This window comes from Pseudophryne corroboree, chromosome 4, assembly GCF_028390025.1.
Source record: "Pseudophryne corroboree isolate aPseCor3 chromosome 4, aPseCor3.hap2, whole genome shotgun sequence".
Classification (NCBI taxonomy): Eukaryota; Metazoa; Chordata; class Amphibia; order Anura; family Myobatrachidae; genus Pseudophryne; species Pseudophryne corroboree.
The window spans coordinates 867,665,423-867,683,409 of record NC_086447.1 but is presented as its reverse complement, the minus strand read 5'-3'; the positions used below and the strand labels follow the sequence as shown (position 1 = coordinate 867,683,409).

The 17,987-nt window shown below is 48.1% G+C and overlaps 1 protein-coding gene across 4 annotated transcripts in view; it reads left to right on the top strand.

The window, feature by feature from the left end:
- The window catches only part of PPP2R5D (protein phosphatase 2 regulatory subunit B'delta), a 155,513-nt gene that overhangs the window by 63,339 nt on the left and 74,187 nt on the right, over positions 1 to 17,987 (top strand). For all 4 annotated transcript variants that reach the window (XM_063918739.1, XM_063918742.1, XM_063918741.1 and 1 more), the window contains exons 3-6: positions 14,308 to 14,479; positions 14,595 to 14,797; positions 15,114 to 15,224; positions 16,780 to 16,872. In XM_063918739.1, coding sequence (XP_063774809.1) covers positions 14,308 to 14,479; positions 14,595 to 14,797; positions 15,114 to 15,224; positions 16,780 to 16,872 — 579 coding nt within the window. The remainder of the gene's footprint in view (positions 1 to 14,307; positions 14,480 to 14,594; positions 14,798 to 15,113; positions 15,225 to 16,779; positions 16,873 to 17,987) is intronic.

The window sequence follows — 17,987 nt, the reverse complement described above, 5'->3', positions numbered from 1 at the left end:
ATTTATGACCCAATGCTAGAAACCATGACGTAATGATGTAATGAGTATACGGTCCGTCTTTCACCCATTTCTATGTTTTCCTCCGAGGTACAAAGACCCACGTAGACGAAGGATTTGATGAGCCAAGGGGCCGACAACGGAAAGATGGAAAGAAGAAGAGCAGACGACCTGATATACAAGATTTTGATGGACAATGCCATGGGTACCCCAGTTTCCCTAGGAACTTTAAAATCACGCTAGCCCAACATTTTTTGTAAATCCATGGACGTTGTTTGCTTTACTCACGATTTATGAGCAAAAGCACAAAGAAGAAGACTCCAATCAACCGACACCAATCAAGACCTCAATCGACGAATGTACATTTCCCTGACATAGAATACCATTGCATTTTCCATAAGTGTTCTCTATCTTCATCTCTACAACCCTCAGGTAATGACACACATAGACGATAGGGAATTCAGGCACAGATATCAGCAACCACATACCTCCCCCATTCATGTATCATCAACTAAAATGTGCATCCCCATTTTGTTACAACTACAGCCGAAATGAGCTCGGTAAAGTTTGACAGCCCATCCACAGACCTGTACCACAGGATAAGAAGGAATTCAAATGTATACTTCGCAATACCTCGAAGCTTGATTTACCACACGTACGGCACGATGATACATGACCCTCCAAACATGGACTCATACACACATGCTTCTGCTTTCTCACTAGGTCATACCCTCTTCACACCTTCTCCTCTCTCCTCCCCTACCCAACCATGGAAATCAATTAACCCCTGACTTACATTTTTCTCCTTAAATGTTTTGTGGCAGTTATTATTGACTGCCAAAGGGTGGACTGTCAAAGTCAGAAAAATGTCTCAATGCACGTTGCCATATTTGCACCGCACACTGGTCCGTGCTGCGCATGCGTGGAAGCGCATACCCGCAATAGCGTGCACTCGCACGCGCAGTATGCGCATTTACGGTAGAGTTTATGTGATCGTAGCGTGCGACTCATTAGTTACAAATGTTCACAATTAATGTAGTTTATAGATCATGATCCCTTTGATAGTTTCTGTAAGTTTGGTTAAAGTACAATGTCCCAGAGCTGAGGAATCCCTCTTTGCATCGTACGAAGGGTCTAACAGGAATCATACTGCAGTGTTTGGTACCCATCGGAAGAGTATTTAATTAGCAATATTCCGGTGTTGGTTTGGAGCGTATTAATCGCTCGTGCGAATAGTTATGGACATAAGAAGTTTATGTCCATTTCTATGATTTACACATACTCAGGTATGCGGCGGGAAACCCAGTTTCCCACCCACCTGAGCTGTTGGAAATCGTCACAGCCCACCTGTATGAATCACCCTATGACCTTTTGTTATGATGCAGGGCCGAATTCCTTCGGCCAATGGACAATGGGATTGTAGGACCAGGAGATTGCATTGTGTGTGGAGCATAAATAGGCAGGCCGACCACATCCAGCTCTCACTCTCTCATCAACGGTTATCTGCTGATAATCGGGAGCTGGATATCGAGGCGCTGGCGATCATACCCTTTGTGCGTAAGTTCTCTCCATAATCATTGTCTTTCTGCGAGCCAATCTCTCTCTCTCTCTCTCTCCATCTCTCTCTCTCCTCTTTTCTCTTAAATACCTTATAGTATTATAGTATTGTATTGTATTTCATTTAGGTCAGCGTAGTATTGTCTTATTGTATTTATTGTTTAGTTCTGTGGTTAGGAGGTCTCTGTTATATTGTAGCGTATCATATGTACTGTTATCCCCTTTTACAAGTATATTAGATATAATACAGTTAATAGGCTTTGGAAACCTAAACCAGTATCAGTGTATTTACTATAGTGTTAAGTGTTCACTTGAGCGTCGGTGACGCTCAAGCAGCTTTGTAGATAGTCAGGTTACACAAGGTTGCACTTACACCCTGTACTCACATTAAGGTATTCAGTGTATTTCATTGGTATAAGGTTTTAACATAAAGGTATAGTGTTGTGAGCGTCTGCATCGCTGGTGACCTCCTCGTGGTCTCTAGCGTACGCTACGTTACAGCGAATCTTTCCCCTAGACATAACCAATAACGTGTCCTGTGATCCCTGGGCCGTGAGCGAACGTGACGCCTGAGCGTCTCGCCTACGGCTGAGCGATCGTTACGCAACTAGCGTACCATTACGGTACTTCTTAAGTAAACAGCGTACAGTGTTCTTAGCTTCATAAAGGGTTGTTTATACGACAAAGGAATTTAGCATTGTCACTTCCTTGGACAATACCCTGATAAGGGTAAGATCCAGGGAACAGTTGGAGGTCGGTGTAGCACTATCTCAGGTAGTGTTGCGGCAGCACGATTGGATTCTCAATATTCCAAAATCGCAGCTGGTTCCGACGACGTGTCTTCTGTTCCTAGGGATGATCCTGGACACAGTCCAGAAAAAGGTGTTTCTCCCGGAGGAGAAAGCCATGGAGTTATCCGAGCTAGTCAGGAACCTCCTAAAACCGAGCCAAGTCTCAGTGCATCAATGCACAAGGGTTCTGGGTAAAATGGTGGCTTCCTACGAAGCAATCCCATTCGGCAGATTCCACGCAAGAACTTTCCAGTGGGACCTGCTGGACAAATGGTCCGGATCGCATCTTCAGATGCATCAGCGGATAACCCTGTCACCAAGGACAAGGGTGTCCCTCCTGTGGTGGTTGCAGAGTGCTCATCTTCTAGAGGGCCGCAGATTAGGCATTCAGGACTGGGTCCTGGTGACCACGGATGCCAGCCTGCGAGGCTGGGGAGCAGTCACACAGGGAAGGAATATCCAGGGCTTATGGTCAAGCCTGGAGACATCACTTCACATAAATATCCTGAAGCTAAGGGACATTTACAATGCTCTAAGCTTAGCAAGACCTCTGCTTCAAGGTCAGCCGGTGTTGATCCAGTCGGACAACATCACGGCAGTCACCCACGTAAACAGACAGGGTGGCACAAGAAGCAGGAGGGCAATGGCAGAAGCTGCAAGGATTCTTCGCTGGGCGGAAAATCATGTGATAGCACTGTCAGCAGTATTCATTCCGGGAGTGGACAACTGGGAAGCAGACTTCCTCAGCACGACCTCCACCCGGGAGAGTGGGGACTTCACCCAGAAGTCTTCCACATGATTAAAAACTCGACAGGTATTGCGCCAGGTCCAGGGACCCTCAGGCAATAAGCTGTAGACGCTCTGGTAACACCGTGGGTGTACCAGTCAGGGTATGTGTTCCCTCCTCTGCCTCTCATACCCAAGGTACTGAGATTGATAAGATGGAGAGGAGTAAGCACTATATTCGTGGTTCCGGATTGGCCAAGAAGGACTTGGTAACCGGAACTTCAGGAGATGCTCACGGAGGATCCGTGGCCTCTACCTCTAAGAAGGGACCTGCTCCAGCAAGGACCCTGTCTGTTCCAAGACTTACCGCGGCTGCGTTTGACGGCATGGCGGTTGAACGCCGGATCCTGAAGGAAAAAAGGCATTCCGGATGAAGTCATCCCTATCCTGATCAAAGCCAGGAAGGATGTAACCGCAAAAACATTATCACCGCAATTGGCGAAAATATGTTGCGTGGTGCGGGGCCAGTAAGGCCCGACGGAGGAAATTCAACTGGGTCGATTCCTACATTTCCTGCAAACAGGAGTGTCTATGGGCCTGAAATTGGGGTCCATTAAGGTTCAAATTTCGGCCCTGTCAATTTTCTTCCAAAAAGAACTAGCTTCAGTCCCTGAAGTTCAGACGTTGTAAAAGGGGTACTGCATATACAGCCTCCTTTTGTGCCTCCAGTGGCACTTTGGGATCTCAATGTAGTTTTGGGTTCCAAAAGTCACATTGGTTTGAACCACTTAAATCTGTGGAGTTAAAATATCTCACATGGAAAGTGGTCATGCTGTTGGCCCTGGCCTGGGCCAGGCGCGTGTCAGAATTGGCGGCTTTATCCTGACAAAGCCCTTATCTGATTTTCCATTCGGACAGGGAGGAATTGAGGACTCGTCCTCAGTTTCTCCCCAAGGTGGTTTCAGCGTCTCACCTGAACCAACCTATTGGTGGTGCCTGCGGCTACTAGGGACTTGGAGGCCTCCAAGTTGCTAGACGTTGTCGGTGCCCTGAAAATATATGTTTCCAGGACGGCTGGAGTCAGGAAATCTGACTCGCTGTTTATCCTGTGTGCACCCAACAAGCTGGGTGCTCCTGCTTCTAAGCAGACTATTGCTCGTTGGATTTGTAGTACAATTCAGCTTGCACATTCTGTGGCAGGCCTGCCACAGCCAAAAATCTGTAAATGCCCACTCCACAAGGAAGGTGGGCTCATCTAGGGCGGCTGCCCGAGGGGTCTCGGCTTTACAACTTTGCCGAGCAGCTACTTGGTCAGGAGCAAATACGTTTGTAAAATTCTACAAAATTGATATCCTGGCTGAGGAGGACCTGGAGTTCTCTCATTTGGTGCTGCAGAGTCATCCGCACTCTCCCGCCCGTTTGGGAGCTTTGGTATAATCCCCATGGTCCTTACGGAGTCCCCAGCATCCACTTAGGACGTTAGAGAAAATAAGAATTTACTTACCGATAATTCTATTTCTCATAGTCCGTAGTGGATGCTGGGCGCCCATCCCAAGTGCGGATTGTCTGCAATACTTGTACATAGTTATTGTTACAAAAATCGGGTTATTATTGTTGTGAGCCATCTTTCAGAGGCTCCTCTGTTATCATGCTGTTAACTGGGTTCAGATCACAGGTTATACTGTGTGATTGGTGTGGCTGGTATGAGTCTTACCCGGGATTCAAAATCCTTCCTTATTGTGTACGCTCGTCCGGGCACAGTATCCTAACTGAGGCTTGGAGGAGGGTCATAGGGGGAGGAGCCAGTGCACACCAAATAGTCCTAAAGCTTTCTTTAGATGTGCCCAGTCTCCTGCGGAGCCGCTATTCCCCATGGTCCTTACGGAGTCCCCAGCATCCACTACGGACTATGAGAAATAGAATTATCGGTAAGTAAATTCTTATTTTTGCTTACATAAGGGTTATGTTACTGTTTTCCTCAGTCTCGGACTGATGCTGTGTTGTTTCATACTGTTAACTGGTTCGTATATCCCAAGTTATACAGTGTGGATGGTGTGGGCTGGTATGAATCTTGCCCTTAGATTAACTAAAATCCTTTCCTCGTACTGTCCGTCTCCTCTGGGCACAGTTTTCTAACTGAGGTCTGGAGGAGGGGCATAGAGGGAGGAGCCAGTGCACACCCATACCTAAAGTTCTTTCTTAGTGCCAATGTCTCCTGCGGAGCCCGTCTATCCCCATGGTCCTTACGGAGTCCCCAGCATCCTCTACGGCAGTGATTTTCAACCTTTTTTTACTCGCGGCACACCGAACAATATTTTAAAATTGCCAAGGCACACCATCAGTTCCCCACAGAAAAAAAACAAAACACACACATTGGCCCTCACAGTAAAAAAAAAAAATCCGCACATACATTGGGCTACACAGAAAAAACAATCACATCGCTCTCCACATAAATCATGTTGCTCCCTACATAAATCAAATTGCTCCCCACATGAATTATTCACATTGTTCCCCCCCCCCCGTAAATCCATAAATCCTTATTCTACCCACATAAATCCTATTGTTCCCCACAGCAGAAATAAAATAACAAATATTAGCCCCTACCGGTCAGCTGTCCTCCTCCCTGTTCCTCAGTGGCGGGGGGTTGGTCATAGTGGAGTGCTTCGAATACAGAGCAGCGGGCAGTCAGGCAGGTGTGGATGTGGGTGGGCAAGGAAAGCTGTGTGTGCAGGCAGGAACTGGAAGATGTGTATGCGGGTGGGCTGGCTGGGTGGTGAGACGCGGCAGCTGTGACCTATGATATAACACCGCCGCGTCTTCAAGGCATAGGTCACGGCCAGAGCACTACTGATCCTCTAAGAAGAGCCCGGGCCAACAGTTCACTCTGAAGGTGCAGGAAGCTGCTCTGGCTCCGCGGCACACCTTGCAACTGGTCGCGGCACACTAGTGTGCCACGGCACACTGGTTGAAAAAGCCTGCTCTACGGACTAGGAGAAAAAGATTTACCGGTATGTTTAAAATCTTATTTTCCCCATAGATTGTAAGCTTGCGAGCAGGACCCTCAGGTATCCGTTTGGATGGTCGACCATGTTATGGTCAACAGTCAGGTCGACCACTATTGGTCGACATTCACATGGTCAACACATGAAAATTGGTGACACATGAAAGGTCAACATGAGTTTTTCACATTTTTTTTTTCTTTCTTTTGTGTAACTTTTCGATACTTTACGATCCACGTGGACTGCGATTGGGAACGCCAATCTGTGCAGAGCGCAGCAGTTGCAGAGCAAGGCACCTTTCGCTCGCCATGCGCAGGGTTGCGGTGCACTAATTGGGGTTCCCCGTAACTTTACACAGAAAACAACACCAAAGGGGAGAAAATCCTAATGTCGACCTTTCATGTGTCAACCTTTCATGTGTCGTCCATTTGTCTTGTATTTTAATTATTTTATTTATTAACAGTTTCTTATATAGCGCAGCAAATTCCGTTGCGCTTTACAACTGGACACAATTAGAAGACACAATTAGAAGACAAAACTGGGTAAAAACAAACAGTCATACAGGTAGGTGGGCCCGGTGTCTGTATGAATGGTCGACCATTCATACCGGAACCGGGCCCACCTACCTGTATGATTGTTTGTTTTTTACCTAGTTTTGTCTTCTAATTGTGTCCAGTTGTAAAGCGCAACAGAATTTGCTGCGCTATATAAGAGACTGTTAATAAATAAAATAATTCAAATACAAGACTGTGATATCAACTTGGACTGTATAAAGTAGTGTATGTGAAATAAAGAAATGCATTTAAAGGGCAGTATAGCCCCATGTAGAGAGCGTACCAGTGTGTACGTCTGGATTAGTCATCAGTGCCATAAACTGAAGAGCACTTGTCAGTACTATGTATGAGCAATAAACACCATTCTGCTCACAAGATCCTGCATGATTGCCTGCTGTCACCTAGAAATACTTTGCACGGCTGTCCTTTGTTGAACCCAGCTTCTGGATTTAGCAATCTGTCTTCTACCCTGAGTACTCAGAAGGAACCAGCCATAGTCCGCCTGTGCTCTGGTTAAAAAGGGACTTCAGTATAAGTGCCATTTCTATAAATGTAATAACCAGACAGTCCATCAGGGCGAGGAGTCTCCTCTCTTCAACATTTTTCGTTTGGTTCTTGAATCTGCTCCTCCTTTATGTCCATAATGTGTAATAAAGAGGGAGGGGGTTACAGTGCTGAAGAAAAGATTGAGTTACTGTGCTAATTGCCCTCACAGATTTATCATGTCCGGAACGACTGTCCTGTTTAATCATTTCCTTCAGGTGTGTAAATTGGAAAACACCTCATGAGTAACAGCACAAGGCAATCCGGTTTATTAGCATGCCTATAAAACAGTGTGTTGGAGCAGGAGATTGCAACATGTGTAGCTCCGTATTTATTAGCCGTTTCATTATATGGGATTATTAGGCCTCTTCCACTAGGCTCCAGCATGCACTCGCCCTTTGTCTTCTGTCCACCCTAATGATCGATTTATGGGCCACCCACAGCCGCCTCCTAGTGGTTGGTTGGAGGTAGAAAAGCATACTTCCCACCATGACCCTCTCCAGGAGGGACACAATGTTCTGCTTCTGGACTTTTCTCTTAATTTATGATTGCCGGCACCTGTGTTGAACAGGTTAATGGATAGGAAAGGTGTTTCAGCACAGGTGAGGTCAATCATAAATTAAGCGGGAAGTCCGGGAGCAGAGCATTCTGTCCCTCCTGGAGAGGGTCATGTTGGGAGATATGAAAAAGCAATTGAGGTCAGACCTGATTATGATATATTTTCTCTGTCATGGCCAAGATTTGTTGTTCAGACACCAGTAGTGGTACCTGTATGGGTTGGGAAGGAATAAATAATCTGGGTGCTATGGGAGAGGCTCTGTACTATGTGACGATATACAGTATTTCTCTGACGTCCTAGTGGATGCTGGGAACTCCGTAAGGACCATGGGGAATAGCGGGCTCCGAAGGAGACTGGGGACTCTAAGAAAGAATTAGGACTACCTGGTGTGCACTGGCTCCTCCCTCTATGCCCCTCCTCCAGACCTCAGTTAGAATCTGTGCCCGGCTCGAGCTGGATGCACACTAGGGGCTCTCCTGAGCTTCTAGAAAAGAAAGTATATTTAGGTTTTTTATTTTCAGTGAGATCTGCTGGCAACAGACTCACTGCTACGAGGGACTTAGGGGAGAGAAGCGAACCTACCTGCTTGCAGCTAGCTTGGGCTTCTAGGCTACTGGACACCATTAGCTCCAGAGGGATCGAACACAGGCCCAGCCTCGGTCGTACGGTCCCGGAGCCGCGCCGCCGTCCCCCTTGCAGAGCCAGAAGCAAGAAGAACGTCCAGGAAATCGGCGGCTGAAGACTCCGGTCTTCATTAAGGTAGCGCACAGCACTGCAGCTGTGCGCCATTGCTCCCCATGCACACCTCACACTCCGGTCACTGATGGGTGCAGGGCGCTGGGGGGGGCGCCCTGGGCTGCAATAAGATTACCTTACATTGGCAAAAAATACACATAATATAGTCATTAAGACTATATATGTGTAAAATCCCCTGCCATATATCCATAAAAAAAGCGGGGGCGGGGCTATCTCCCTCAGCACACTGGCGCCATTTCCTCTCACAGCTCCGCTGGAAGGACGCTCCCCAGGCTCTCCCCTGCAGTTTCCAGGCTCAATAGGGTAAAAAAGAGAGGGGGGGCACTAAATTTAGGCGCAAATACTATATATATATATATATCTGCTATAGGGTAAAACCACTCATTATAGTGTACATCCCTGTGATTTATAGCGCTGTGGTGTGTGCTGGCATACTCTCTCTCTGTCTCCCCAAAGGACTTTGTGGGGTCCTGTCCTCAATCAGAGCATTCCCTGTGTGTGCGCGGAGTGTCGGTACGGCTGTGTCGACATGTTTGATGAGGAGGCTTATGTGGAGGCGGAGCAGGTGCCGATAAATGTGATGTCACCCCCTGCGGGGTCGACACCTGAGTTGATGGATATGTGGAAGGAATTACGTGACAGTGTCAACTCCTTACATAAGAGGTTTGATGACATAGCAGATGTGGGACAGCCGGCTTCTCAGTCCGTGCCTGCCCAGGCGTCTCAAAAGCCATCAGGGGCTCAAAAACGCCCACTACCTCAGATGGCAGACACAGATGTCGACACGGATACTGACTCCAGTGTCGACGACGATGAGACTAGTGTACATTCCAATAGGGCCATCCGTTACATGATTACGGCAATGAAAAATGTGTTGCACATTTCTGACATTAACCCTGGTACCACAAAAAAGGGTATTATGTTTGGGGAGAAAAAGCAACCTGTGGTTTTTCCTTCTTCTGAAGAGTTAAATGAAGTGTTTGATGAAGCGTGGGGTTCCCCCGATAAGAAACTGGTAATTTCCAAAAAGTTACTAAGGGCGTACCCTTTCCCGCCAGAGGATAGGATACGTTGGGAGACATCTCCTAGGGTGGATAAAGCGCTCACACGCTTGTCAAAGAAGGTGGCACTACCGTCTCCGGATACGGCCGCCCTAAAGGAGCCTGCGGATAGAAAGCAGGAGGCTATCCTGAAGTCTGTATATACACACTCAGGTATTATACTGAGACCGGCTATTGCTTCAGCATGGATGTGCAGTGCTGCAGCTGCGTGGTCCGATTCCCTGTCTGATAACATTGATACCCTTGACAGGGACACTATATTGCTAACTGTAGAGCATATTAAAGACATAGTCTTATACATGAGAGATGCACAGAGGGATATTTGCCAACTGGCATCTAGAATAAATGCAATGTCCATTTCTGCCAGGAGAGTATTATGGACTCGGCAGTGGACAGGTGATGCGGATTCTAAAAGGCACATGGAGGTTTTGCCTTACAAGGGTGAGGAATTGTTTGGGGATGGTCTCTCGGACCTCGTTTCCACAGCGACGGCTGGGAAGTCGACATTTTTACCCCATGTTCCCTCACAGCCAAAGAAAGCACCGTATTATCAGGTACAGTCCTTTCAGCCCCAGAAAGGCAAGCGGGTTAAAGGTGCGTCCTTTCTTCCCAGAGGAAGAGGTAGGGGGAAAAAGCTGCACCAAACAGCAAGTTCCCAGGAACAAAAGTCCTCTCCTGCTTCGTCTAAGTCCACCTCATGACGCTGGGGCTCCACAGGTGGAGCCAGGTGCGGTGGGGGCCCGTCTCCGGAACTTCAGCGACCAGTGGGTTCGCTCACGGGTGGGTCCCTGGATTCTACAAGTGGTATCTCAGGGGTACAAGCTGGAATTCGAGACGTCTCCCCCTCGCCGTTTCCTCAAATCAGCCTTGCCAACTACTCCCCCAGGCAGGGAGGCGGTGCTGGAGGCGATTCACAAGCTGTACTCCCAGCAGGTGATAACCAAAGTACCCCTCCTTCAACAGGGACGGGGTTACTATTCCACAATGTTTGTGGTACCGAAACCGGACGGTTCGGTGAGACCCATTTTAAATTTGAAATCCTTGAACACTTATATAAGAAGGTTCAAGTTCAAAATGGAATCGCTCAGGGCGGTTATTGCAAGCCTGGACGAAGGGGATTACATGGTATCACTGGACATCAAGGATGCTTACCTGCATGTCCCCATTTACCCTCCTCACCAGGAGTACCTCAGATTTGTGGTACAGGACTGTCATTACCAATTACAGACGTTGCCGTTTGGTCTGTCCACGGCACCGAGGGTATTTACCAAGGTAATGGCCGAAATGATGATACTCCTTCGAAAAAAGGGAGTTTAATTATCCCGTACTTGGACGATCTCCTTATAAAGGCGAGGTCCAGGGAACAGTTGTTGATCGGAGTAGCACTAGCTCGGGAAGTGCTACAACAGCACGGCTGGATCCTGAATATTCCAAAGTCGCAGCTGGTTCCTACAACGCGTCTACTGTTCCTGGGGATGGTTCTGGACACAGAACAGAAAAAGGTGTTTCTCCAGGAGGAGAAGGCCAAGGAGTTGTCATCTCTAGTCAGAGACCTCCTAAAACCAAAACAGGTGTCGGTGCACCACTGCACGCGAGTCCTGGGAAAGATGGTAGCTTCTTACGAAGCAATTCCATTCGGAAGGTTCCATGCAAGGATCTTTCAGTGGGATCTGTTGGACAAGTGGTCCGGATCGCATCTTCAGATGCATCGGCTGATAACCCTGTCTCCAAGGACCAGGCTGTCGCTGTTGTGGTGGCTGCAGAGTGCTCATCTTCTAGAGGGCCGCAGATTCGGCATACAGGACTGGGTCCTGGTGACCACGGATGCCAGCCTTCGAGGTTGGGGGGCAGTCACACAGAGAAGAAACTTCCAAGGACTATGGACGAGTCAGGAGACTTCCCTACACATAAATATTCTGGAACTAAGGGCCATTTACAATGCCCTAAGTCAGGCAAGACCCCTGCTTCAACACCAGCCGGTGCTGATCCAGTCAGACAACATCACGGCGGTCGCCCATGTAAACCGTCAGGGCGGCACAAGAAGCAGGATGGCGATGGCAGAAGCCACAAGGATTCTCCGATGGGCAGAAAATCATGTGTTAGCACTGTCAGCAGTGTTCATTCCGGGAGTGGACAACTGGGAAGCAGACTTCCTCAGCAGGCACGACCTCCACCCGGGAGAGTGGGGACTTCATCCAGAAGTCTTCCAAATGATTGTACACCGTTGGGAAAGGCCACAGGTGGACATGATGGCATCCCGCCTCAACAAAAAGCTAAAAAGATATTGCGCCAGGTCAAGGGACCCTCAGGCGATAGCTGTGGATGCTCTAGTGACACCGTGGGTGTACCAGTCGGTTTATGTGTTCCCTCCTCTGCCTCTCATACCCGAGGTACTGAGAATAATAAGAAGGAGAGGAGTAAGAACTATACTTGTGGTTCCGGATTGGCCAAGAAGAGCTTGGTACCCAGAACTTCAAGAAATTATCTCAGAGGACCCATGGCCTCTGCCGCTCAGACAGGACCTGCTGCAGCAGGGGCCCTGTCTGTTCCAAGACTTACCACGGCTGCGTTTGACGGCATGGCGGTTGAACACCGGATCCTAAAAGAAAAGGGCATTCCGGAGGAAGTCATTCCTACGCTGATTAAAGCTAGGAAAGATGTGACCGTAAGACATTATCACCGCATATGGCGAAAATATGTTGCTTGGTGTGAGGCCAGGAAGGCCCCAACGGAGGAATTTCAGCTCGGTCGATTTCTGCACTTCCTACAGTCAGGAGTGACTATGGGCCTAAAATTGGGTTCCATTAAGGTCCAGATCTCGGCTCTGTCGATTTTCTTCCAAAAAGAACTGGCTTCACTGCCTGAAGTTCAGACTTTTGTTAAAGGAGTGCTGCATATTCAGCCCCCTTTTGTGCCTCCAGTGGCACCGTGGGATCTCAACGTGGTGTTGGATTTCCTAAAGTCGCATTGGTTTGAGCCACTTAAAACCGTGGAGCTAAAATACCTCACGTGGAATGTGGTCATGCTGTTGGCCTTGGCGTCGGCCAGGCGTGTATCAGAATTGGCGGCTTTGTCATGTAAAAGCCCTTATCTGTTTTTTCATATGGATAGGGCGGAATTGAGGACTCGTTCCCAATTCCTTCCTGAGGTGGTTTCAGCTTTTCATGTGAACCAACCTATTGTGGTGCCTGCGGCTACTCGGGACTTGGAGGATTCCAAATTACTGGACGTAGTTAGGGCCCTGAAAATATATGTTTCCAGGACGGCTGGAGTCAGGAAAACTGACTCGCTATTTATCCTGTATGCACCCAACAAGCTGGGTGCTCCTGCTTCTAAGCAGACTATTGCTCGCTGGATCTGTAGCACGATTCAACTTGCACATTCTGCGGCTGGACTGCCGCATCCTAAATCTGTAAAAGCCCATTCCACGAGGAAAGTGGGCTCTTCTTGGGCGGCTGCCCGAGGGGTCTCGGCTTTACAACTTTGCCGAGCTGCTACTTGGTCGGGTTCAAACACATTTGCAAAATTCTACAAGTTTGATACCCTGGCTGAGGAGGACCTTGAGTTTGCTCATTCGGTGCTGCAGAGTCATCCGCACTCTCCCGCCCGTTTGGGAGCTTTGGTATAATCCCCATGGTCCTTACGGAGTTCCCAGCATCCACTAGGACGTCAGAGAAAATAAGAATTTACTCACCGGTAATTCTATTTCTCGTAGTCCGTAGTGGATGCTGGGCGCCCATCCCAAGTGCGGATAGTCTGCAATACTTGTACATAGTTATTGCCTAACTAAAGGGTTATTGTTATGAGCCATCTGTTCGTGAGGCTCAGTTGTTGGTCATACTGTTAACTGGATATAGTATCACGAGTTGTACGGTGTGGCTGGTATGAGTCTTACCCGGGATTCCAAATCCCTTCCTTATTGTGTCTGCTCTTCCGGGCACAGTTTCCCTAACTGAGGTCTGGAGGAGGGGCATAGAGGGAGGAGCCAGTGCACACCAGGTAGTCCTAATTCTTTCTTAGAGTGCCCAGTCTCCTTCGGAGCCCGCTATTCCCCATGGTCCTTACGGAGTTCCCAGCATCCACTACGGACTAAAAGAAATAGAATTACCGGTGAGTAAATTCTTATTATAATCTGTATTCTCTGTGAAATATTTTCTCTGTATAGTCATCTGCTCAGATGATCATGTGACTATAAGTATGCGGTGGACTTGCAAAATATGCTACTGATTCGGCCACCAATTTGTGAACAGAGACCACCTACTGCTGGGGCCTCACAGCCGTCACTCATGTACATAAGCTGGAACATGGGCTGTATATTGGCCACACCATCGGACCTCTGAGCCAATGCTGTCTCAGACAGATTGGCTCTCCTAAGATGCTGGGGCCTCTCCAGCTGTGAAAACATTTCAAATTCAGAGGCTGACTACGGAACGCCCCAGAAAATGGTCCTGACACACCTGCGTTTTTCTAGCCTTCCCCCGTTATCTCCTCCAAACACTCCTTGTCACTCACTTTGCAAATGTATTGACAGTGCGGCCAAAACATTGTACCGCTATGTCTGAAATTGACATTAGGTGCCCCACTGAATCAGGCCCTTGTTTCACGGTGAATGTAATAATGCAGGTAATACGTGGTTGGTGCTGCCGGAGGATTGTGACGCTTGTGAAACGGTTTCATCATGTGATCGTGTAAAGAAACTTATTTCCCCTCTGCACGGCCTCTTGTTTTCTGTGCTGCAATGTGTTGTCCTTCTACTCCATGCAGGTGCAACAGGGGGTAAACAAACGCCCCAGCCCCAGCGCACCACCCCCTACACAGCTGAACAAGATCCAGTATGGCGGTGGGGGGCAGGTGGTGAAGAAAGAGCGTAGACAAAGTTCATCCAGGTTTAGTCTCAGCAAGAACCGAGAACTCCACAAACTGCCCCCTCTCAAAGGTAAGAAGTGAATCTGTGTCACAAATCTGCCCTCCATAATAGATACTGCGAAATCCGCTGCGTAGAATAACGTACTATTGCTCCATAAATGTTGGGTCTCTTTCTCTTTCTTCAGATTGTCCCCCAGGTGAGGAACGGGAAACCCTCTTTGTTCAGAAGATTCGGCAATGCTGCGTGCTCTTTGACTTTGTGTCGGATCCTCTGAGTGATCTGAAGTACAAGGAGGTGAAGAGGGCAGCGCTCAGCGAGATGGTAGAGTTCATCACACACAGCCGAGATGTGCTGACTGACTGCATCTATCCCGAGGCCGTGCATATGGTGAGAGCATGTTATGTCTGTAAATGTGTGTAGTATGGAGAGAGCGTATAGGGGCATTGTAAGTAGTATATAAGTAAGGGCAGTGGACGGGTAACGTTGCTGACAGATCTTGCAGTATATCCGGATATCACCACTGACCATTCTTCTCTAGAGCTAGTGTTATGTGCAAGTGCCCCTTATATCATGCAGGGAATGTCATGTCTTCCACCGCTCTCCAAACTGGAGACTTCTGTCAGATACCTTTTTCCTTTGTCTGTGTGTCTCTCGCTCTCATCACAGTCTCTAATGTTTTATCCCTTTTATGATTTATTTGCAGTTCTCAGTAAATTTATTCCGGCCGCTTCCTCCCTCTTCAAATCCAAGCGGAGCCGAGTTTGACCCAGAGGAGGATGAGCCAACGCTGGAGGCTGCGTGGCCCCATTTACAGGTAGAATTCTGATTGTTATGCAGTTGCTGATGGTGATTTGATGACCAGGACACGAAGTGCTGCCAGTGCTTGTCCTGAACAAGCAGTACCATCTGCAGCAGTGGGAGAACGGTGCTGTCTGGGCAGAAAGGAATTCTCAGGGTCTCGCTGCCATAATTTTGTGGAAGTCAATGACAAACTGCTGTCTGTGTGACTGGCAGCCGCTTGTTGCGACAAAGAACAACCCATTGCAGGGTTAATAAATTGCTACGTCTCCGCGGTAGAGACCTGTGTATTATCTGATAGATGTTAAGACCTCTCTGCTGACTGCATTCTGCTATAGTCCCTTTCACACATCTCCGTGCAATATTTTTCTTTATTGAGTACAAAGCAGTTTTACTCAGCACTGTACTTAACAGGAGAGTCTGAAATCTAGTTTGGTGCCTGGCATACAAGGTCACAAGGATGTCAGCCATCTCTCAGACAGTCTTCAGGGGGATTCAATTTGGCGCAATGACCTCAAAGTGCCTCCGGAACGGCTGCAGACACAAATGAAAAGCTGCATGCAAACTAGATATGTTGTCCGGTCCAGGCGGATTGGGCAACATATCTAGCACATTGTCTAATGTGTACCTGCTATATAGCTGACTATGTTCGCTCCTGTGGGTTGTCCGCACAATCGTCCGTCAGCCCTACATGCAGGGCCAACAGAAGACATACAGATATGTCCACTTACATCTAGCCCTTCTAGTCATGCATTCTAGTCATGCCAGTGGTGTGACTCAGAAGCGCCGAGTGTCTTTACGTGCAACTTTTTTTAATTAAAATGTTTCTTATTCGCAAAATGATGCGAATAGGATGCACAAGCTGCTTATGCTGAATAAAATGATATGCGACATGCCTATATTCTGTGCGCGACCGTGGATGTATCTGCATACAAAATGCTACGTTACAGTGTTTTCCTAGAAAACACTAACGTATGCAGTTACAGCTACAGATGCACATAGAATATAGGCATGTCGCATATCCTTTTACTCAGCGGAGTCTGCTTTTGCATCCTATACGCATAGCGATTCGAATCAGATGCATTTTCGGCACTTTCTGATGCTGGGTCCCTTGGTGCGCAATGTTGCTGAGTACAGACATTTCGTAGTGTGTACCCAGCTGAACACATTTTCCGTGAACCTCCCCCCCCTCCCCATTGAGTTGCGCAGAAATATTGGCAGTGTTTGGCTACCGTGTTAACCAGTAATGTGCGTGGCCGAATAGAATGGCAACACATTGTGGTGAATTGAATTTACCCTTTGTTTCAGTATTACTCGCATCTCTCCCTAACAGGTTGTTTTTGTTTGTTTGTAGCTTACTTCCATTATGTGCTAAATGTTACTATAAAAGTTCTCTGTGCTGACCGCTGCACCCTGTGACTTTAAGTAATGAAGGACGCTAACATATATTACCCAGTGCAGGCTTCAATTGCACATTGTATTTTCTCCTAGTTTCTCCGTCATATTAGGTCTGATGATATGAGCGTGAGACACTGACCTACATCTTCAGCCTCTGTTCTGTCTTTCTCCAGTTGGTATATGAATTTTTTCTCCGGTTTCTGGAATCTCCGGATTTTCAACCCAATGTGGCAAAGAAATTCATAGATCAGAAGTTTGTTCTGTCGGTAAGACCCGTGTGTAATATGTCTAGTGTGTGGCCTGTGTCTCTATAGCTGTGTGACTGGAGGGATGTGTCATGTATAGTGTGTGGTTCGTGCGTCTGTAGGTGTGTGACAGGAGGGATGTGTCGTGTCTAGTGTGGCCTGTGTCTCTATAGCTGTGTGATGGGAGGGATGTGTCATGTCTTGTGTGTGTGTGTGTGGTCCGTGCCTCTGTAGGTGTGTGACAGGAGGGATGTGTCGTGTCTAGTGTGGCCTGTGTCTCTATAGCTGTGTGATGGGAGGGATGTGTCATGTCTTGTGTGTGTGTGTGTGTGGTCCGTGCCTCTGTAGGTGTGTGACAGGAGGGATGTGTCGTGTCTAGTGTGGCCTGTGTCTCTATAGCTGTGTGATGGGAGGGATGTGTGATGTCTTGTGTGTGTGTGTGTGTGGTCCGTGCCTCTGTAGGTGTGTGACAGGAGGGATGTGTCGTGTCTAGTGTGGCCTGTGTCTCTATAGCTGTGTGATGGGAGGGATGTGTCATGTCTTGTGTGTGTGGTCCGTGCCTCTGTAGGTGTGTGACAGGAGGGATGTGTCGTGTCTTGTGTGTGGTCCGTGCCTCTGTAGGTGTGTAACAGGAGGGATGTGTCGTGTCTTGTGTGTGTGGTCCGTGCCTCTGTAGGTGTGTGACAGGAGGGATGTGTCGTGTCTTGTGTGTGGTCCGTGCCTCTGTAGGTGTGTAACAGGAGGGATGTGTCGTGTCTTGTGTGTGGTCCGTGACTCTAGGTGTGTGACAGGAGGGATGTGTCGTGTCTTGTGTGTGGTTCGTGCGTCTGTAGGTGTGTGACAGGAGGGATGTGTCGTGCCTAGTATGTGGCCTGTGTCTCTATAGCTGTGTGACAGGAGGGATGTGTCATGTCGTGTCTTGTGTGTGGTCCGTGACTCTGTAGGTGTGTGACAGGAGGGATGTGTCATGTCGTGTCTTGTGTGTGGTCCGTGACTCTGTAGGTGTGTGACAGGAGGGATGTGTCATGTCGTGTCTTGTGTGTGGTCCGTGCCTCTGTAGGTGTGTGACAGGAGGGATGTGCTGTGCCTAGTGTGTGTGGTCCATGCCTCTGTAGGTGTGTGACAGGAGGGATGTG